General features: G+C 39.4%; 1 protein-coding gene across 1 annotated transcript in view; it reads right to left on the bottom strand.

Moving 5' to 3' along the window:
- CUL5 (cullin 5) overlaps positions 1-18,841 on the bottom strand; it is a 31,719-nt gene extending 12,878 nt beyond the window's left edge. Inside the window, exons 1-9 of the mRNA XM_059838656.1 lie at positions 18,670-18,841; positions 11,170-11,279; positions 8,764-8,863; positions 7,203-7,379; positions 6,350-6,491; positions 5,149-5,294; positions 4,992-5,072; positions 3,705-3,798; positions 338-468 (exon numbers count right to left, since the gene is read on the bottom strand). Coding sequence (XP_059694639.1) covers positions 338-468; positions 3,705-3,798; positions 4,992-5,072; positions 5,149-5,294; positions 6,350-6,491; positions 7,203-7,379; positions 8,764-8,863; positions 11,170-11,279; positions 18,670-18,693 — 1,005 coding nt within the window. The 5' untranslated portion in view covers positions 18,694-18,841. The remainder of the gene's footprint in view (positions 1-337; positions 469-3,704; positions 3,799-4,991; positions 5,073-5,148; positions 5,295-6,349; positions 6,492-7,202; positions 7,380-8,763; positions 8,864-11,169; positions 11,280-18,669) is intronic.
- Positions 18,842-20,163: the final 1,322 nt, after the last annotated feature.

Raw genomic sequence — 20,163 nt, 5'->3', positions numbered from 1 at the left:
AACCAAATTTCAAATTTCATCAGGAAGTTGTAATTCTGGGAAAACCGATTAGGCTTTTTAAACTAAGATTCTATCACAATTGTATTGTATAAACATCCCATGCACTTAATTTACAACCTTTACTGCAAATTAGATTCAGTTTTTAAAGCCACAGCTGAAAACAAAGAATAAAAAGTTATCCTAAAGACATTTAAAACATTCAGCGGATCAAAATTTGATCTCTAAACACAAAATCTTAAAAATTATTTCCATTCATGCATTTGTCCCAAAAATAGACTATTTAACTTCTGGAAAGTTGTTTTCCTGTTGTCATTTTACTAAAACCGAATACACTTACAGTAGTAATAGTTTCAGCAGCTGCTACCATGTCTGCAAGTCCAGCACTAACAATATGTTCTTCCAAATCCTTTAGCATAGGCTCTATGCCATTTGGAACTTTATCCATCAGTGAAAACATTAAATGCAACTCTGAAAGATACAAATACTGATGAAGCCACCAGTCAAAGACATCTATAAAACCCAAACATACTGTATTTCTCCTAGGCATGTCTCAGGTGGAACATTAAATACGTGAAGAACGGATAATCCAATTCATCTCTTAAAAAGAAAGATGTTTTGAGTACTGTTCTGATTCTGGTCCCACAAGAAGATTCTTTTGAAGGCAAAAAAAAGCTCTATTTATTGCAATGTACTACTTGCTTATGCATATAGTATCTTATATATTATGCTAATGCATTTAGTATCACAAGCTTGAATAAGAACCCCCCCCACCCAAAACCAATGCCAATTTGGATTAAGACCAGATTGGAACAAATTGCCTTCAAATCCCTGGCAAGAATGTCTCTCAGTTGGAAGCCTACAGGAGTTCATGCAGGAAACTGTATGGATTCAAGACATTTTTATATTTTAAACCAAAGCCAAACACACCTGTCTTTGTGTATGTTTTAACACCACTTACAATGCTTTGTTTTATAAAAGCTTGCAAAATTCTGAAGTAATCAAAACTTACTAATGCAAACACTGAACTCCTCTTCCTAAAGAGTTTATTTAGTTTTTCAGAAAGTTACCAGTACAAAAACTTCAAAATGTGATGCTTTATTTGTCTACTTTTTTGTGAAGATATTTCAGTACTGCTTTAAAAAAAAAAAAAAAAAGAGGATATTGAAACATCAATAATCATCTTGTCAAAGCTGTCCACAAAGAACACTGGAATTACGGTCACCAGATTATTGTAAAGAGACCACAGAGATTTGAACTCAGCTTGGCAAAGGACTTTGCTTCATGAAGTAGAACAAATGGACACATTTTTTTTGTCAGAAAACAAAATTTATAGATTCACTTAGTTCCTCAATGTCATGCCTACTGTGAAAGTGGAAAAGTCAGAGGCCCTGCATTTGCTTTCTTTTCTGCATTACTTTTGTCAGCAACAAACATCAAGATCCCATCACCACTGAGCATGAAATATGCTACCATCATGTGTACCACAACAGCTGCTGCAGAAGCAAATAGAAAAGCATAGAGAAGAAAATAAATCCTTTTAGAACACAACAAAGCAAATTAGAGAATGGAAACTACAAACAACATTGAATAATAACTTGCAATGGTACTACAGACAACTCATAATGGGCTGAATTCCAGGAACCAGAAAAAAAAATGTAGTTGGAGACATTCTCAGTGCAATTTAGATCTCCTATAACAAATGGCAGCACTGTTTCACATACAAAAAGTCCAAAAAGCTCAACTTTTACTGGATCTTCTAATCCAGGCTTTTAAAAAGAGTAAGAGGGAGGAAAAGAGGGCAGAAAAAGAGAAACAAAAATATATGTCAAAGGGCTCTACATCGGTTTCTGTACAGTAGTGATACCATAAATACTCAAAAAAAAAAAAAAATTCAGTGGTTTCTCTTAAGAATCAGCAGCAAAGGAAGATTCTAGGTGCATCCCTAGGACTGCAGACTCCAAAAACCCATAAATTCTTCAAAGACAGATTTCAAAGTAACAAAACCAAAAGGCAGATTTTACTGGAACTTCTCTCAGAATATATTATGACACTGAAGAGTTGTTGGGGCACTTAAACTCTGCTTTCATTCTGTATTCATGAAAGCCAAGCATACTTTTTATTTCTGCTGCACTTCAGGAATAAAATTTAGGCCTCCCTTCCCCAATACTATAAGCAAATAAAAACACAGAAAGTCAGTTCTGAAGTGTTTGCAAGCTATGACATTTTTGATAGATTTTAGTTGAAAAATATTATTCCTTCCTGTCTTTGCACAGCATGTAAATATTAGTTAACATAATAAGAGTATTTGTACAGCTCATAGCCAAAAATCCCCACCAAAACAGCCCTTTTTTGTCAGTGCTGTTTAATAAAGAAAACATCACTGAATTCTTTGGGGCAGATAATATCAGCAAGTCAGATGAGTAAGCAAAGCAGAGCAGAGGACACTATCAGACGTATACATTACTATGCATAGCTCCAGTCTTTAATTACGTTTCAGTCATCTGCACCTGCACCCTTCATTGAAGCATTTGAAGCAGATCTTACAGACTGAGCGGAAGTGCCCAGCAACCAAGCACTACCACAGGACAGACACAGCCACAAGAGAGGGCTCTGTGAATAGTTCAACAGGTTTCTAAAGAAAGGTCCTTTGGCAGATGAACCCCTCCAAAGCTCTGTATTTACATAAGCCTCCTGCATTCTCCCAAAGGCTGTAACATATACTCATAAGAAGTTTCACTGCTTTCTACATTTAGCTCTGGGCTATTGCCAGAAATCATGCTGCTAGATGAACAGATCGGTGTAACATAGTTTTGAGGTCAAATATTTTCTTAAATGCTGGCTTTAGAAGTGAGTATTTTCCATAATATTCTAAGTCATAAAACAGTTTTCTCATTTCAATAGAAATGAAAACCTCTGAAGACATTAGTAAATATTCCCTGGATGCAGGATACCAAGACCTCAAAAGAAAATTTAATCTGCGATTTCAGTTTGGTTTCTTTTTTTCATTTTTCCTACCTGAATTACAACATTTCAATGACATATTTAGTTTGTTTTATCATACTAACATCTCATCTTCCGGCAGCAGAGTTAAAAAAATTTTCTGAAAACTTTCAAAGGACACGCAGAGCTAACTTTCAATACTCACACTGATATACTGGCTACAAAACCCCATAAACAGCTTGCAAAGATTTTGTTCATTTGACCTACAGGTCCTGCATCAATAATCAGAATAAAAAATTTTTCTTTCTGCCTTTCAGAAAAAAAGTCTTTTATAAAGAGATGTTTCACTTTTTTCCCAGGTATAAAGAAGTAGTGGGGTGAAACAAAGAGAAAATGTTTGTATCTGGAGTACTTAAAGTCAAAGTAAAGACATATGGAGCATTTACCAGAGTTGGTCAATATAATGCAAGTAAGTGTAGGAAAAAAATAAAGAAAACGAAGAACAAAATATTTACTTTCAAGCAAGATTAGAGCTATTCACCCATTCAAATTAAAGTATTGTGTACATTGATTTCAAAAGTGATAGGAAAAAATATGAATCAATGATGGTATTTTTTGGTGGGATTGTTCATGTGCAATAATATTTTCACATGAAACACTACCACCATCTATTAAAAACAGTAATTTGATATATCTACACACAAATCTATTTTTATGCAGTTCATGCAGGGTTCACCCTGCACTGCTCTTGAAGCTCCACTTACTTTCTGTTTCATTTCGTTTGATCATGCCTTGGCATTCAGCTAAAATAGTCTCTTTAAACGATGTCACCAGGGCATTGACGCAGCACTCCATGAGCTGAAATACATTAAACACAGGATTAGCTCAAGCAGCCACCTGAACCGAAGTCTGATGTGTCTCAAGTTTGCCATGACACAAAATCTAACCTGTTCTCAACAATTAGCCCTGTAAAATAATTAACTCGTTCACTGATTCATAAAACTATGTGCAGTTTGAATAGAATCTATACAGGAACCATATTTCTCCAAAATGTTTAGGTTAGTAAATGTGGCAAAGTCTCCTCCAAACCATTAGGGAGCTTAGTATTTCTGTCGACTCTTTTCTCTCAAGGGAGCCCACTTTGGAACAGTAACTACCCTACTTCATTTCCAAGTATACATCCAAGAGCTAAGAATAGTTCTCATTCCAGCATACCCTATTTGGACCAGGCTGGATGGCTTGAACAAGGCATTAGATCTAGAACAGAAACTGCCTGTCCATGTCAGAACCATCTCTCCTTTGTCAGCCTCTTTATATGTGCTACAATTTATACCTGTGCAAAATGAATGACTCACAGCTTAACAAAAGGTGTAAAGCACATTTTGATTCACTTCAAAAAAATGATCAGATTTAGAAGGTATTTATTTAAAATAACCTGTTTCCTGAACTAATTTCAACACAGACAATTATGACATATTCATTGCATTCTTCCTCTAGAATCTGAACTGTGTAAAAAAATTGCTGAAGAGGGAAGAAGGGGAAGGAAAAAAAGAAAATCCATCTTTTATATTAAATGGCCATATTTCAGCCTAAGAGGAAATATATTACAGCTTTAATGAAACTTCTATCGCTCCTTTTGATTGCAATGAACAATAACTCTTTCAGGTGTTCTAAATGAGCACTGAGAAATCGTTTGCCAAACAGATTTGACAGTTCATTTTCAAACAGGATTCTCATCCGCTGTTAACCACAGGAAAAAAATCCACCATACCTAACTCAAAATGAAAGAATGAAAACCAATCTGAATAAAAATCTGCCTTTCAGTTTTAACTTTTGATCTACATGTACCATTTGAACATCTGCAGAAATTGTAGATTACCAGACTGGAACGCAATACATGTTTTTGCAACAAATAATTTATGATTAGCGAACATAAAATAAACAGTTCCAATTTTGTGCTATATCAAATAATACTGTAACAGAAAACTAAAAACTACAATATAACACTATATAACTAGGAAATACACGATTTTTCTACACATTATACTCACTGCTTCTACAGAGTTACATTCACGTCTTGTTTCTAAATATCGTAGTGCTCTTTTCTCTTCTTCTTTTAGTTTAGCATCTGCCTGTGCAAAAGTAGAACAGCAATCATTTTAAGTACTAACACATTCAGTACAAAGTTATAACAGAATTTTTACTTACATATTTCATATAATTCTGTACACCGTTTTGTTGTAAATAAGAAGGAGCTTGTGTTCTATAAAATCTCTCTGTTGAATCCAAATATGCCTTTTCAAAGTTATCCCGATATATCTGAAGTTTATCTTCAGGATTAGAACAAAGGTTAACTGCAAAGAGAAAGTCCAAACTTACTCTCACGTCTTGGAAATTTATGTGGCTAATAATAAGCATATTTCAATGAAAGAGTGAGACTTGTATTAAAAGACTGCACTGAACAATTTGAAAGATCTGATAAATGGTCCCTAATCACACAGGTAACCAAATTTGACAAATCTTTGGTCCCAGAAACATTCAGATCAACAATGGCAAACTGGAAAAAAGTTTCATACTTAGCTCCAGCACTTCGGACATTCAAACTAGGTAACCATAAATACACATACAACTGCAAAATTGTAAGGAAGGAATAAAAAAAGCTCAGAATAGTGCCTAATAAAATGAAAAGTTCTCCACCTGACTGAGCAAAAAGCTCCTCTTAGACACTGTTCCTGTAATCACAATGTGTCCATTTTAGACTTTTTTCCCTGTTTCACATGAATGTAGACAGTAAGCTTATTGCAGTGCTTTGCACTATTTGAAAGAGTTTCCACTTTCCTCTCAAATGTTACAGAGAAATGAATAGTCATTAAATGGAATATGCTTTAAAAAAAGTTAGAATTTGACTTATATAAAAAGCTGTCTTAAAGAATATTAGCCACAAGTTTAGTTCAACTGGCTGGAAAGCTTTCAAAAGTAGCAGGCAATGGTGAAATATCACAGAAGTTTCGGATACACAGATCTGTTCTGCAATAAAGAGAGACTCAAACTCTTAGATGTTGCCTGTTTAGCATTTCTTCTTCAAACTGTCTAAAGAATCAGAAACAGTATGTAAAGGAGTATAGACATATTGCTGTTGTACAGTTATATGTGCAACCCCTAAATGTCAGAAAGTACTCTTCTCTTCGAAAACATTGATTTTGCAATAACTGATCCACAGGTAAATCACTTAGAAGCTAAAGATTATAAACAAAACTTAATTGGTATCATGTATCAACAAGCACAACAAAAAAAATCAATACAAAATGCTGAGATAATTCCAACCCTACCACCACAACTGCCAACTCTGTATGAAGAAAATTCATTTAATAAAGTGAGGAAGCAACAGATCAGTGTGTGCAAGACGTACCATACGATTCTCGAACTCCAATAACGAGCTGGGAATCAAAAGCTTCTCCTAGTCTTTCAGCATGAACTAGCTTCATTGCACTGTCCTGAAGTCTGTTTTTTATATTTGAAAATATGGATTCATTCCACGTATCTAGCATGAGCTGCATATCAGGAAGAAAAAAAACAAACCTGTCAGAAACGTACACGCAGACCTAAGTTTGTGCAAAAAAGTACAAGACATCAGAAACAGAAATTGAGCAATCTATCATGTAATTTTCAGGTCCTACACAGTAGTTCAGCTATGCCAGAACTTGATCTTGCTCTGAACTTGTTATACAAGTCATATTCAGCTCACATTCCAAATTTACTTCATGTAACTGGACAGCTAAGGGGATCAATCTTAAATTCACGTATTGATTCCATAATTCTCTATTATTTCTACAGTTCTTCATAATCAGTCAAGTAACCTTAAAGCAATACAACGTGTCAGGAGTTGCTATTTCAGGGGTGCTTTTGAGGCAAACACTCAAATACAATTCACCATTTGGCAGGCATGGTCTTAGACAAAACTAAAAACTCAACTAACACCAAAGTACATGAAGAAAAAGACTGATGGATTTATATTGCATTTATCCAACAAGAAAGTTCAGTACTCAAGTAACGTGTCTGTAGTTTATAAAAAACTCCACATCTCATCTAAGCACTGCCAAGTTTTAAGATTAGTAATGGAGGCTCTTATCAAAATCCTCATCACTCAATGTGCCCCTTTATACTCCATTGTGTGATCTGTTATTTTTGGTGATTGCTACTAATGCTGCTGCATCACATTAGGATTGGTGCAACAAAGCTCTCTGGCAGTACAGCTCACTCACCTTTCGAACAATGCTGTCTTCCACATTGGACTTCTTGTTGCTGCCCTGCTTGCCCATCAGAGTGATCTCTAACTGACAGAAGGGCTTGGGCAAAATGTCACACTGGGTGAAGAACTTGCGCCACTCCACGATGTAGGCTTTGAGTAGGGCTGTATCATCCTGGTGACTCAGCACTCTCTGCAAGTGGGGCGAGCAGAGGAGGGAATTTATTAATCAATTTATGCACAAAATATGGGCTCTGTTTATGCTGAAAATAACTCCCCATATAAAACTCAAATAAACACATATATCAGACTACAGGAAGGAATATGTAAGGAAGTCTACATATTCAAGTGCCATTTGGTTTCTCGAAGCAGTTGTTAACCCATGTCATATGGGTCATTTCCAGAGGGCAAAGAACGACAGCAGTAAAAAAGTACTCAGTAAGTTCAAATTTTCTAAATTAACCTCTTTTTCTCTTTTTAAGTCATGTGCAAGTAAAAATTTAAAATCTTTGGTCTAAAGGCATGTGCTGGTACAGCATATTAAAAAAAATTAAATCAACATAAACCTGTAAGGACTGTGTTATATTCTATACAGTGACATGTTTTGATTCAATGCCATCTACTAACCTTTGATTAGACCCAGACAGATAGTTAACATCTATATTTTATTAAATCCTGAAAATTTGGCTACATTGTACACTGGCTATCATAATGCCAAAAATAAAACCTGTCTATCAAATAACAGCCAACACAAATCACATCAAAAGGCCTCAGCTCAGCATAGCATTTATGCATGTAAGCAGGTAAGCTATGGAACTTAAAAAACAACATTTATGTGCCTGGTTATTAAAAGGCCTCTATAAAAAACTATTTTCCTTGAAGGAAAGCCTTAGTGGTATAAATCACTTCACTTAAAGGATAAAATAAAAGTGTACAGAATCTTTCCAAACCACTGTCACAGGATGCTTGCGATTTCTTTTTTCATTTCACAACTCCCTCTTTTAAATCCCTCATAGCAAAAGATGTCTTCTGTAGTATGTGTTACAAAGACAAGAACTTCCTTTGAGTCTATTGACAGTGCCACTCATTTGGAGGGAAGCCCATAAAACTGGACAGCTGAGCCTGCTGAGTTGATAGCAGATATTTGCAGTACACTGTACATATGGCTTCTTTTAAAGCCATCCATGAACATGTCAAATAGCACTGAAGCTACATACTTTTTTTTTTTTCAGACAGTAACTTCTTATGGAAAATTCTGCCCTTAGAAGTTTTCAAGTAGAAGAAAATTCCATAAGTACTGTTGGATAAATAAAAATAATGCTGTGTTTTTTTTTTTTTTAAATATACCATAAAAATCACTGCCCATCCCAGCTTCAAGCACTGTGAGAAAACAATGAGCCAGGCAAATGCTCAAGGCTTTTCTTTTTGTCAATAGAAATTTGCAGGGTAATTACGATCTCCAGAACATCACAAAATTTTAAACAAAAAAGCAATGCATTTAGAGCCAACAAAAGTCAGAATTATTTGGCTATTTTTCTAACAATGTGAATAAAAGTTATGAAACATTAATAACTTACTGCTTGTGCCTGTTTAATAAAATCAAGGATGTCTTCCTTCAGAGCTTGATGGATTTTTGCTGGACCTTTATCATCCCACAAGCACACTGCATGAACATCTCTAGAAAACAATTTATCCACCTTTTAGTAACAGCTACACAAAATTTAATGTCGTAATGTACGAGGCTTTAACAGTCATAATTTCAGCATGTCTAAGAAATTTATATGTGTTGTTGAACAACACCCAGCTAGATCCCAGTGACACATGGGAGAAAGCATGTCTGGGGAAGAGACTGAAGCTTTAAGAAAAGTACTGGAAGCAAGTAACTGCAACCTGTATAGGAGAAGGCTATGGTCAAGAAGATGTGTAAGGCAATTCTGTTTTCAGTACCTATTCAATAATCCTTATTGAATTAAGGACAATTTTAAAAGCTTTTCTTTGACAAAGATAGACATCACTTGCCAGTAACAGCATTACTACTCAGCCCATGCTATTCTAAAATGCTATCCTAAAATGCTATCATTAACATGCAGCCTTCCCTGACAGTTTCACAATCCAAGCACTACAACATCCTACAAAGGCAATAGACCATCTTTGTGAGAAATTTGAACGCTGAGGGATCAGGTGATTTAAAAGATGATTCAATTAGTTAAATAAGATCACTCAAAACGTTTCATGACAGTGGTAGCATTTTCAAGTGAAACACTACTAGAGAAAAGTCACTAAACAGCACTGCAAAGCAAAATTCTGAGTTTTAATCATCATTCAAATGAAATTTTTCCTACCTTACAGCCAAGCAAGTGTATATTAACTCCTATTCTTTCCATACTGAAGACTAAATAAAGCAAGTTACACTCCTAACCATATATCATATATAACATGGTTTAGCAAGTCTTTTTTCGACTCATTACCATCCTCTGGTTCTTCTTCAATCTCAGTAACAAGGCCACATCACTGCAGAAAAGCACCCCCACAGTCTAAAGCTACTACTTTGTTCCTATTAAATCAATACACTTATTTCAATACAAAAAGCACCTTTTTTAGTTTAACTGAGAAGACAAAACTCTCAAGTTGCTTTGACACCGATTAAAGGTGCTAGCCCAAGGTTTACAGAGGTCTAACCCAACTGGTGAGACTTGTACAACATTCACAGGCAGAAAAGGTGTTACTGTATTTAGAATGTCATTGTTTCCTGACAGCAGTGAAAAAAAAGCAGTACCAGATAATTATACTCACAGGGTATGTAGAAGACACCTACAGATTTTGCATTTTTATTAAGAAGCTTAACAAAGAACACTGTCCAAAAATATAAATCTAGGGAAGTGGGATTCTTTTCCTCAATAGCTTTAATTTAGATATGAAGTTACTTAAGTTCTATTCAATAACTCAGCTACAAGAAAAAAACAATAAATATTAAGTTTTCATTCCAATGCAGAATTATTGAACTAGTTATTAAAAATTAAAGGAATGACTCAGAACTGAATTTTTACCTTAACTATACCATGTCTGGCAACTCCTACAGCAAAGACATTGTAAGATATTAAAACCCACCACTTGTTAGATTACCTTTCCTCTTAGCTGGCAGAAAAGTGTGAGAGGTGCATTAAACTGGGTGAAAAAAAAAGAGTCACTACGTTGTCCCCATCAAAAAGAGCAATAAAGACAAAGTGCAACAAGACTGCATTTGAAAAAAAACTACTATTGTGACAGATTTTAAAAAGCAAAAGAATAGCCTGCAGATTTGGATTACAACGACATTAGAGGGCAAATAACTCCACTGAGACAAAGATTATTTTAGATATACTTTTGATGCTTCTTTTTTAACTCACTTCCATATAATGTTTTCAAAAATCAAAAAAAAATATCACCTAAGCTTCTGGAAAAGCAGCTTCTTGCTTTTTGGAAGGAAGAAACTGGCAGAGTTTATAGAAAGTACATTAATACCAGCATTGTCTGAAAACTCTTATATTTCATTCTTAGGGTAAAAAAGTATTCAAATTAATCTGTTAATTCAAGTTAAACAGCACCATCCTGTTACTTCAGTTATTTTAGAAGAAAGCCATTCAAATCAGAATAATGTAACATTCAGCAAACTGCCTTTAAATTAATTTACTGATGCAGCAGTAAACATTTTCTCTCTTAATTCTGACAAGAAGTTTGTGGGCAGGTACAAAACTTGTTTACTATGGTCAGCTGAAGTCAAAAGCTCTGCTGTTCTTTCTCCACCCTATTTGCAAAGACCTGAATCTCAGCAAAGCTCAACTTTTACACACTTAAGAGTGATGTTGGCACACTTACTCCTTAATAAAACTTAAACTAGTATTTTTGTTCTGTGTTTCCAATCATTGTCACGTCTGTCTCAGGAGTAGTTCAGTAACTGTATTCCTATCATGCAGAAGGATGCAAGATACAAAACAATTACTTACGAAAACAGATCAAACCATTGCTGTTTCGTGACAGACTCCTGACGAAGAAGTTTCAGAACGATCGGGCGCATGAAATCCCATTTGTCTTCAAACTGAAGTGAACCTTTATTCTAAAAGAAACAACAAAAAAGTAGTGTTAATAAACCAGTATCTTACTTTGTCTTTAAGGATTGCAGTTTATACAGTTAACATAAAAATATTTTCTCAGGTGTTCCTCATAAGCCAGCATTTAAGCTACACTACCACAGCTGAACAACACTTTTCACAAGAAGTATTATTTTAAGAAGTGACAGAGCTATTATTTGGTTCAAAGAAACTGCCAATTTCTTCATTTAATCACTGCATTAGCTACAATGCAAAGTTCTAGCAAGTGTTCTTCAGCTGTTAGTAGAGTTATGCACAGACAACATGGATGGTATTTGGAGAGGCTTCACAGACACCTGCAATGGAAGTCAGGTGGCAGTTGCAAACCTGTCTTCAATAAACTACCCTGATCAAAATGGCAGCCAGGAGCCAGGAATGGTATTGTGGATGCTACCACGTACCTTTCTTCTCTCACCGTGCAATTGGCATGAGCAGCAAAGAGGGAGGAAGGAAGCAGAGTAACGCAGGAGCTGCTGTATTGCAGATTCTCTTCCTGTGGGTTAACTGGCCCCAAGACCAAGATTATCGCTGGTGCAGATAAAAATTATTTACACCATGATGAAAAATCTAATCCCAGGTGGACTTTCCAAACTTACGATACAAATTAGGAGGAAAGGTAAAGAAATGGAATGCTCCCATATAATTCTGATTATTCTGAAAAATCACACCGCAGTATCCAGGCTAACTTCCATTATTTAAAAAAGCCAAACACCACAACAACTTTGAGAGAAAAACAGCAGTTCTACCACACATGTTGTGATTCTATTTGCTTACAGCTCCACATTCTAAAAAGAAAAACCTGCAATTAAAAGAACAGACTGACTGATAGTTCTGTGGCAGAAAGACTACTGCTTCAGTTATCTGCAGGACTATGTTCCAGTGCACTGTTTACTTCTGAACAGATCATTGTCTTGGCTAGAAATACTACATTTGACACAATTCACTTCAAATGGAGCAACTAATACAGTCTAACTGCTTTAAATTCTGATAAGTGCACTGTTCTGCAACTAACATCTCTTCAGATAAACAAGTACAAGCAGCACACCACGTTCCCTCAATCACCTCCTTTTGATTAATTTCTACATGGAAATTTACAATTAAATCTGTTATTTAGTATTCAGAATAAGTACAGTTTGGCAACCATATCCGCTGCTGTTCTCAAGTTTGCAAGGATACCTCCTCTTCAAGCTACAAAGATGCAACAGGCACCATAATAACTATTTTTACAGCCACAGCACCTGACGGCCTCACAGCATTGTGGTAGGTACTGAACACAGCTTTCATGGAATCAGCCCCTGTTGATAAAGTCTATAAATCTTTCAACATAAAAAATAAAATAATAAATTGTTTGCCTATTCAGAGACAGGTTCACCTATTCTTTCCCAATGCAAAAAGAGAAAATTTGAATGCATCATCTTTGAAAATCATCAACTAAATGCTTTCCCTATATAGAGCCATCTTTACAATTATTTCCTAATGTTTGATGTGTTGCTCTAATCTTTGCTAGTCCTATGAAAATTGTTAGCTTCTACTTGCAGATACCTCTGTTCCAAGTCCCTCTTGGAACGATAATGAACATAAAATATCAGCTACTGAACAAGAAGTTCCAGAAAAGGCATTATAAAAAAAGTAAAAGCAACTTCCTTAAAAGTTTTCCTTTCGAATGAAACATCAGAGAAGACCCCTTAAGTTTTTTGGAACAGGTAAAAAAATCTGTTCTGCAATTATTGAGAAGTGCAATTCAGCCCTTCTTCAAAACCAGCTGAAGATAAAACCTGAATGCTCTATCTTTGTGAATAAGATTAGTTTCACTGTAAAACATGGGGAGGAGGACTGCAAACACAACAGTTTTATGATTTAGATTGTGATTACCTACTTAATCCTAAGAAGCACAAATAAAATTCAACTTCAGTTGTAAAAAAAACCCAGTGTCCACTTGTAACCAACATCTGCCTACTTAAAAAGAATTCCTCAAATAAAGCTTATCCTGAAACCCCATTAGAGAAGTGTATAACTTCATTTCCTATTCATAGGAGTAAATTTTTTTCCCACATTCCCTTCTTTATTCTTTAATTACGCAGAAGATAAAATAAAATTAAGGGATGAAAAATCCTACTCAACTATTCTTTAAGTTCAATAAACAATTCTTAGAAATATAGGATAAGCTGAGATGGAAGGGACCCACAAGGATCATCAAGCCCAATTCCTGCATAGGACCATCCTCAAGAATCACACCATGTGCCAGAGAACATAGTCCTAGTGCTTCTTGAACTCTGCCAGGCTGGTGCTGTGACAACCTCCCTGGAGAGCCTGTTCCAGTACCCTGACACCCTCTGGGTGAAGAACCTGTCCCTGACAGCCAACCTAACCTCCCCTAATACAACTTCAGGCCATTCCCTCAGGTCTTGTCACTGCTCACCACAGAGAACAGATCAGTGCCTGCCCCTCCTCTTCCCCTCACAAGGAAGCTGCAGGCTGCAATGATGTCTCCCCTCACTCTCCTCCAAGCTGAACACAGCCAGTGACCTCAGCCACTCCTCATGTGGTTTCCCCTCAAAGTCTTTCTCCATCCTTGTTGCTCTCCTTTGGACATTCTCCCATCGTTTAATGTCTTTTTTATGTTGTGGCACCCAGAACTGCCCCCAGCACTGGAGGTGAGGCTGCCCCAGTGCAGAGCAGAGCAGGACAATCCCCTCCCTTGCCCAGCTGGCCATGCTGTGCCTGATGCCCCCCAGGACAGGGTTAGCCCTCCTGGCTGCCAGGGCACTGCTGGCTCACGTTCAACTTGACACAGACCAGGATCCCCAGGTCCCTTTGTGTGGCACTGCTCTCCAGCATCTCATTTCCCAGTCTGCCCATACACCCAGGGTTGCCCCATCCCAGGTGAAGAATCCAGAACTTTCCCTTCTTGAACTTCATCTGGTTGGTGATTGCCCAGCCCTTTGATTTATCAAGGTCACTCTGCACGGCCTCCCTGCCTTCAAAGGAGTCAGCAGCTCTTCCTGGTTTTGCATCATCTGGGAACTTCCTTAGCGTCCCTTCCAGTCCTATGTCCATCATTTATGAAGATGTTGAAGAGCACAGAGCCTAAGATGGAGTCCCATGGAACCTTGCTTATGACAGGTCTCCAGTCTGACATCAGCCAATTCCCTATAATGAACCAGTTGCTCACCCATCACATGATGTGTTTATCCAGCTGTGGGCTGGACATTTTTTCGAGAAGGATGCTCTGGGAGACAGTATGGAAAGCTTTACTGAAATCAAAAAAGATTACAGAGACATCATTTAGGTAGATTTAGACTTCCATGACATTACAATTTTATACAGTAATTACAGGAAGAAAGGCTGCATTAAATACCACCTACTGTGCATTATTCCCATTCATTAATTCAATCTTTTAGTGCACCACAGAAAACAGATTTTATAGTAGAAGAGGAGGTCCAACAGTGGCAACTCTTAGTTGTTACGAAAGTCACACATGCACTTTCTGAGCAATATTTCCTGGGCAATTTTTCTTTCCTACTTTGCTTCCAACCACAGTTCCAAAGGAAAGGTAAAAAGAATAGTAAGAAGAACCTTTGATGAAAAAAAATTACTCCACTTACCAAATCTTCTCTGAAAACATAGACTACAGCTGATAGCCACACCGTGACCAAGTAGCCATTCTAGTGTTTAAATTTTAATGCTTCGAAAAACAACTCCACTTATGAAATATTTTGTTTAAAAATTCACTTAATAAAATTTGTTCATAAAGATTTAAAATTCCATTTAACACTAAACTTTACTTGAAATACATACAACTTTACACATTATACTTTTCCCTGTTCTTCAATTCTACGCATAAGTACTTAAATATTACAGATATAACAAGGCAAGGCAGTACATCAAGACCTTCATGCTACTCTCCCTTTGGACCTCAAAAACATCTCTGTGGAACTCTCTATGCTGTGTACTCTCTTTATTTCAGGCCACACAGAAATTCAGCCCTGGTCTCTGCCAGATACTCTACACAGTACTGTAGAAAAGAAGCACTCTCAAGGTCTCACTGTACATCTGATCTACATCTGAGTAACATCTTCACCTTTATAAATTCATTGTTTTTAGACAGTATTTATACTAAAGCCAGCTCACAGAGGGATGAAGTAGGAAATATGATGTCCTAGATGGAAACAAGCACTGTGTGATTAATCTCCGCTACAAGTAGCTCTAAAAATCAGTGTAATGCTTGTAGCAAGTTTCTACTCAAAGCAGAAAAGTAGCCACAGGAAAAGCTTTTGTATGTAACTAACTAGCATGCAACACTCCCTAGCTTCTTAAGGATATCTTAAATGGAAACAGTCAGGAAGAAACAAATAAACCTCAAATACAGATCGGGAAACGTGCTTCAAGTCAAAAAATTCAAAAACTTCAAATGTGTTTCTAGTTGTCAGTGACAAACAGTTGAAACTGATGCAAAGGTAAATAGTGATTTGCATTTCATTTAAGCCCAGGGAAAAACTGTTGCTTCCTTTGCTGCTTCTTTCCTAATATCAGGCTCATGCTGGAGTTCATCTTGCAAGGAAAGACTCCTGCATTTGCTGGCAGCTCCAGTAAGGCCCTACAGTACTGTCAAGATCTGCCAGCATGGATACAGCTATAGGTTTTCTTTGTGCTACAGTAAGCTGACATGCTTTCTGCTCCACAAACTGCAGAAAAATTCAAGGGTTTTCATGTCACATGGGAGAATTGGTCTAGACTGTATCATCTGCAAAGAGACAAGTTACAAGTCCTACAGGGCCCCTGAAATGAAGTACCCCTCTTAGAAGTGTCACACGTGCATTGAGACAAAAATCTCTAGGGAACTCTGTGGGAAATAGCTCGGTCACCTCCCAGAAAGTCACTGCCTCAACGAGGGAGAGCAGCTCTGCTACAGGTAGGGCAGGCACCAGCTGACCCTGTAATGGCTCTTACTAAGTACTGCAGCATTTCCATCACATTACAGTTTGCTCTGTCTCACCAGGGTTCAACATGACTGGTCATTCTAATTTTGCATTTAAAGAAGCCTCTCCAAGAATATGCTTCTCACTAAAAGAATTTACAATTAGGAAAATTAAGCACTAGTGGAGTTTAAATGATGCCCTCTAAAATTATGACAGCCAGGCAGATTTGGATTCAGCTAGTATTTGTTAATAGAATCAGAAAGGAATATTTCACTTCATTGTCTCAAGTATGCGGAAAGCTGGACCAGGATGGGGGAAAACAAAAGAAAATACTCAGGTCCTGTCCATGCTGGCAAAAATAAGGCCTAACAGAGATTTGATTATGCAGGCTTATTTGGAAAAGATATGGAAAAAACTTACAGATTTTAACACCTCTCCTTTCTTATCCTGGGATTTATACTGTGCCCAGACATTGCTTTTTTTTCCCCTTAAAGATGAAAGCAGAAGTAAGTTGGACAGACTCAGATGGCACAAGGCACTGCCAGGCAACACTGACCTGGAATCAACAGTTTGCTCCTCGGAGAGCACTTTGATGAGTGGATCTGGGGAACAAAGGACCTCACCTAGTTCTAGTTCTCACACTGGTTTATCTTGCCATTATAAACAAAGTCAAATCACTGTAAAATTTTTCCTTCTGTAATGTGGGAATCGTACATTATGGTCAATGGAAAACTCACTAATTAGTAAGCTAAATGCTTAAAAACAATTTGAGTGACCAGAAATGGCTTTTTTAGAAGATATATCTCTGCAGCATTTTTCTTAAAAGACACTGTGCATATATATTTTATTGTCAAATATAAAATACCGACAATTCAAAGGCCAATGGCAAAAACATGACAAGTTAGCACAAAGACTTCAGTTTGGCAAGAGCCATCTCACCAAGTCAAGGCCTCTGTTTTTACTACTTACTGCTCTTTCAAAACAGCTGAAGCGGAATGCTGACAAATCTTACAGGCCTATGTTTCTCCTAACTGCTGTGGGCTATCCCACCACGTGTATCATCAGAGCACGTGCTGGACTTTTGAGAAATCCTCAAAGGTACAGAAAAGAGATAGTCTAAGACATTAACAAGTGGATAAAACTGTCTGAGCCCTGCTCTGAACACATGCATTTCCACAAAAAGGACATTTCTTCTTATGAGATATTATTTTTTTCTTTTTTCCGCCTGTGTTCTTGAGTTCCTCAATTTTAGGTTTTTAAGTATTTTGAAGTATTATCTAAGAATATCTAAGAACCTCTAACAGGCATAAAAATATACAGGAATTAATTAAAATTCATTTCAATTTCAAAGAAGATTTTTTTTAAACATATCTTTTTAATATAGAGTTTTTTCTGAGTATCAGAAAGAAACAAGGGGATAAATTACTTCTCATTTCTTCACACTGAATGTCTCAGAGTAATAAATAAAACCAGCAGATTCAGGCTAGATCTATACATCCAAATTAGGTCAGGTTAATAAAATGCAAGCAACACTTCTTCAGGACCACACTGAACCATACGTAGTGCTGAACACATGTTTATGCCTATATATAAATATATCTTCAATTGTCAATTCCTCAGGTTAGGCAGACAGCCTGCCCTAGGCCTATCTTAGCACTATAGTTAACTGGTGTTTTAGAAACACTCACTGGAGGCATTAACAGTGGTTTCAAGTAGGCCCAGCTTCCCTGTGCTAGCATGGCCTCAAAGGCCACACAGAGTCTTCTCCTCATACATACCACAAAGATCAGGACAGGCAGTCCTGAGCTCAAACACTGGACTGTCCCACTGAAATCTTCAGTTCAAACCTGCGGCAGCTTGGGGTGACTGACATCTGCCATCAAACGCCGGGAAAGTGCTTGAAAACATATGACTACAAAAGCAAAGCTGCTTAACGTAAGCGAAAGGCCTCCGGGAGTTTTCCTTTGCAGGAAAACTGCAGTTAACTAAAAAACTGGAACACGGCAGCCACCCCAATAACGGCACCTGCCCTCGGCGAAGACATTTTCCAACTCTTTGTTTAACTTAAAACTCATTTTCCGTACACCCGTATTTTCTTAAATAAACAAAGAGAAGACACCGAGCCCTGTCTATCCGCACGACGCAACGCTGTTTCCCAACGGGGCGTGTTTGGGAAGGGAGAGCCGGGGGCAGGGAACGGGGCGCTGGCAGCAGGCAGCAGCCGCCGGCGGGGCCGGGCCGGGCCGAGGCCGGCAGCCCAAGGCCGCTCACCTGCGGGGGGGCCCCGGGAGCGGCAACTCCGGCCAGCGGCACCCGCGGCCCGACCCCGGCCCTGCCCCCGTCCCCGCCGCCCCGTCCGGTCCGGCCACCCGCAGGGCCGCCCGGCCCCGCCGCCTACCCCCTCCTCCCGCAGGACCCGGCCGGGCTCCGCTCTCACCTTTAAGAGATTAGACGTCGCCATGATCCCCACTGCGGGGCCTCCCCGGCCGGCGGCGGCAGCTTCTCTGCTCGAGCTCGGTTCGGCTCCCACCGGCCGCTGCCGCTTTACATGGCCCCGGGCCGCTCGCCCGCCCGGCCGGACCCGCGGCGGCGGCGGCGGCGGCAGCAGCAGCAGCGGCGGCGGCGGCGGCCTCAGCGTTAGGCTTCGCTGTCCCGCGGTGAGGCTCGGGGAGCTCGGCAGCGCTGGGACCGGCCGGGTGCTCCGCACGCAGCCGCCCCTCAGAGCCTCATGGCGGCGTCCGCCCGGGCGGCGCTCGGCAGCCGCGGCTCCATGGAAGGGGCCGGGCCCACATGATGCGGCGCCGGGAGCGGCCCCGCCGCCCAGCGCGGCTGCGGGCCCCGCCTGCAGCGCCCCCTGCCGGCCCGCCGACCGCCCCGCCCGGCGCCGCTGCCCTCACGGCCCCGCAGGACGGGGCTCGGCACGGAGCCCCGGGTTCCGCGGGACGGGGCGCTGTGGTTTGTAAGCGCAGAAATAACTTGACTTCTAACTAACTAGCTGTCTATCTAACTAACTAGCTATCTAACTAGCTAACCACGGCCCGTGCCGCCGCGCTGTCCCCGCGGGTGCTGCGGCACCGCCCCCCGCACGCCCGGCCGGAGGGAGCGGAGAGCGCCGCGGACACAGCCCCGCACGGCCACCCGCACTAAGCCGTGTGCTGCGAAGCCAAGTCGCTGCCCTACACCCGATCTCCGGCTAAGCCATCGCTCTTCGTGCCAGTTGTCCCAAGTGTTCTATTTACAGAATCAGTAAGTGTGTAAGCGTCTGAAGGTAGGGTGTCAGAAGGATGGACCAGGCTCTTCTCAGTGGTGCTCTGTAATCGGGACACGAGGCAATGGGCGCAGAAGTTCCACCTGAACAAAAGGAAGAACGTCTCTGCTGTGAGGGCGACCTAGCACTGGAACAGATTGCCCAGAGAACTTGTGGAGTCTCTCTCATTGGAGAGTTCAAGAGCTGTCTGGACACAATCCTCTGCTTTAGGATGGCCCTGCTTGAGCAGGGAGGTTGGACCAGATGATCCCCTGTGGTCCTTTCCAATCTGACTCATTCTGTGATTCTGTGATCACGGCATCTTCAGAGTTGGAAGGGACATACAAGATTCATCCAAGTCCAATACAAGGGAATATTCAGTAGGAAAAGTTTGCATTTAGGCACCTTTTGAGAAGGATTTGGAAGATTTCAGGGTTTCTTTATATATTTATATAAAAAAGAATCTCACTTTTCTCTTAAAACATTTAGCCTTTGCCTAAAAATTTACCTTGAAGAAAATTTCACCAAGGTTTCCGTATAGGCTTAGAGCCCTGAGAGCTGATGCTTCCTGTTCAACCTGGCCTGCCCTGAGTCATTAGCATGGACTGCCACACCACTGGCTACCAGGGATGGCAGCCCTCCCTTTGCCTTTCCTGGGGAACAGGATTTGAAGACAAATTCATA

The sequence above is a fragment of the Haemorhous mexicanus genome, chromosome 2 (genome assembly GCF_027477595.1).
Source record: "Haemorhous mexicanus isolate bHaeMex1 chromosome 2, bHaeMex1.pri, whole genome shotgun sequence".
Taxonomy (NCBI): Eukaryota; Metazoa; Chordata; class Aves; order Passeriformes; family Fringillidae; genus Haemorhous; species Haemorhous mexicanus.
This window is presented reverse-complemented; position numbering and strand designations above follow the sequence as displayed.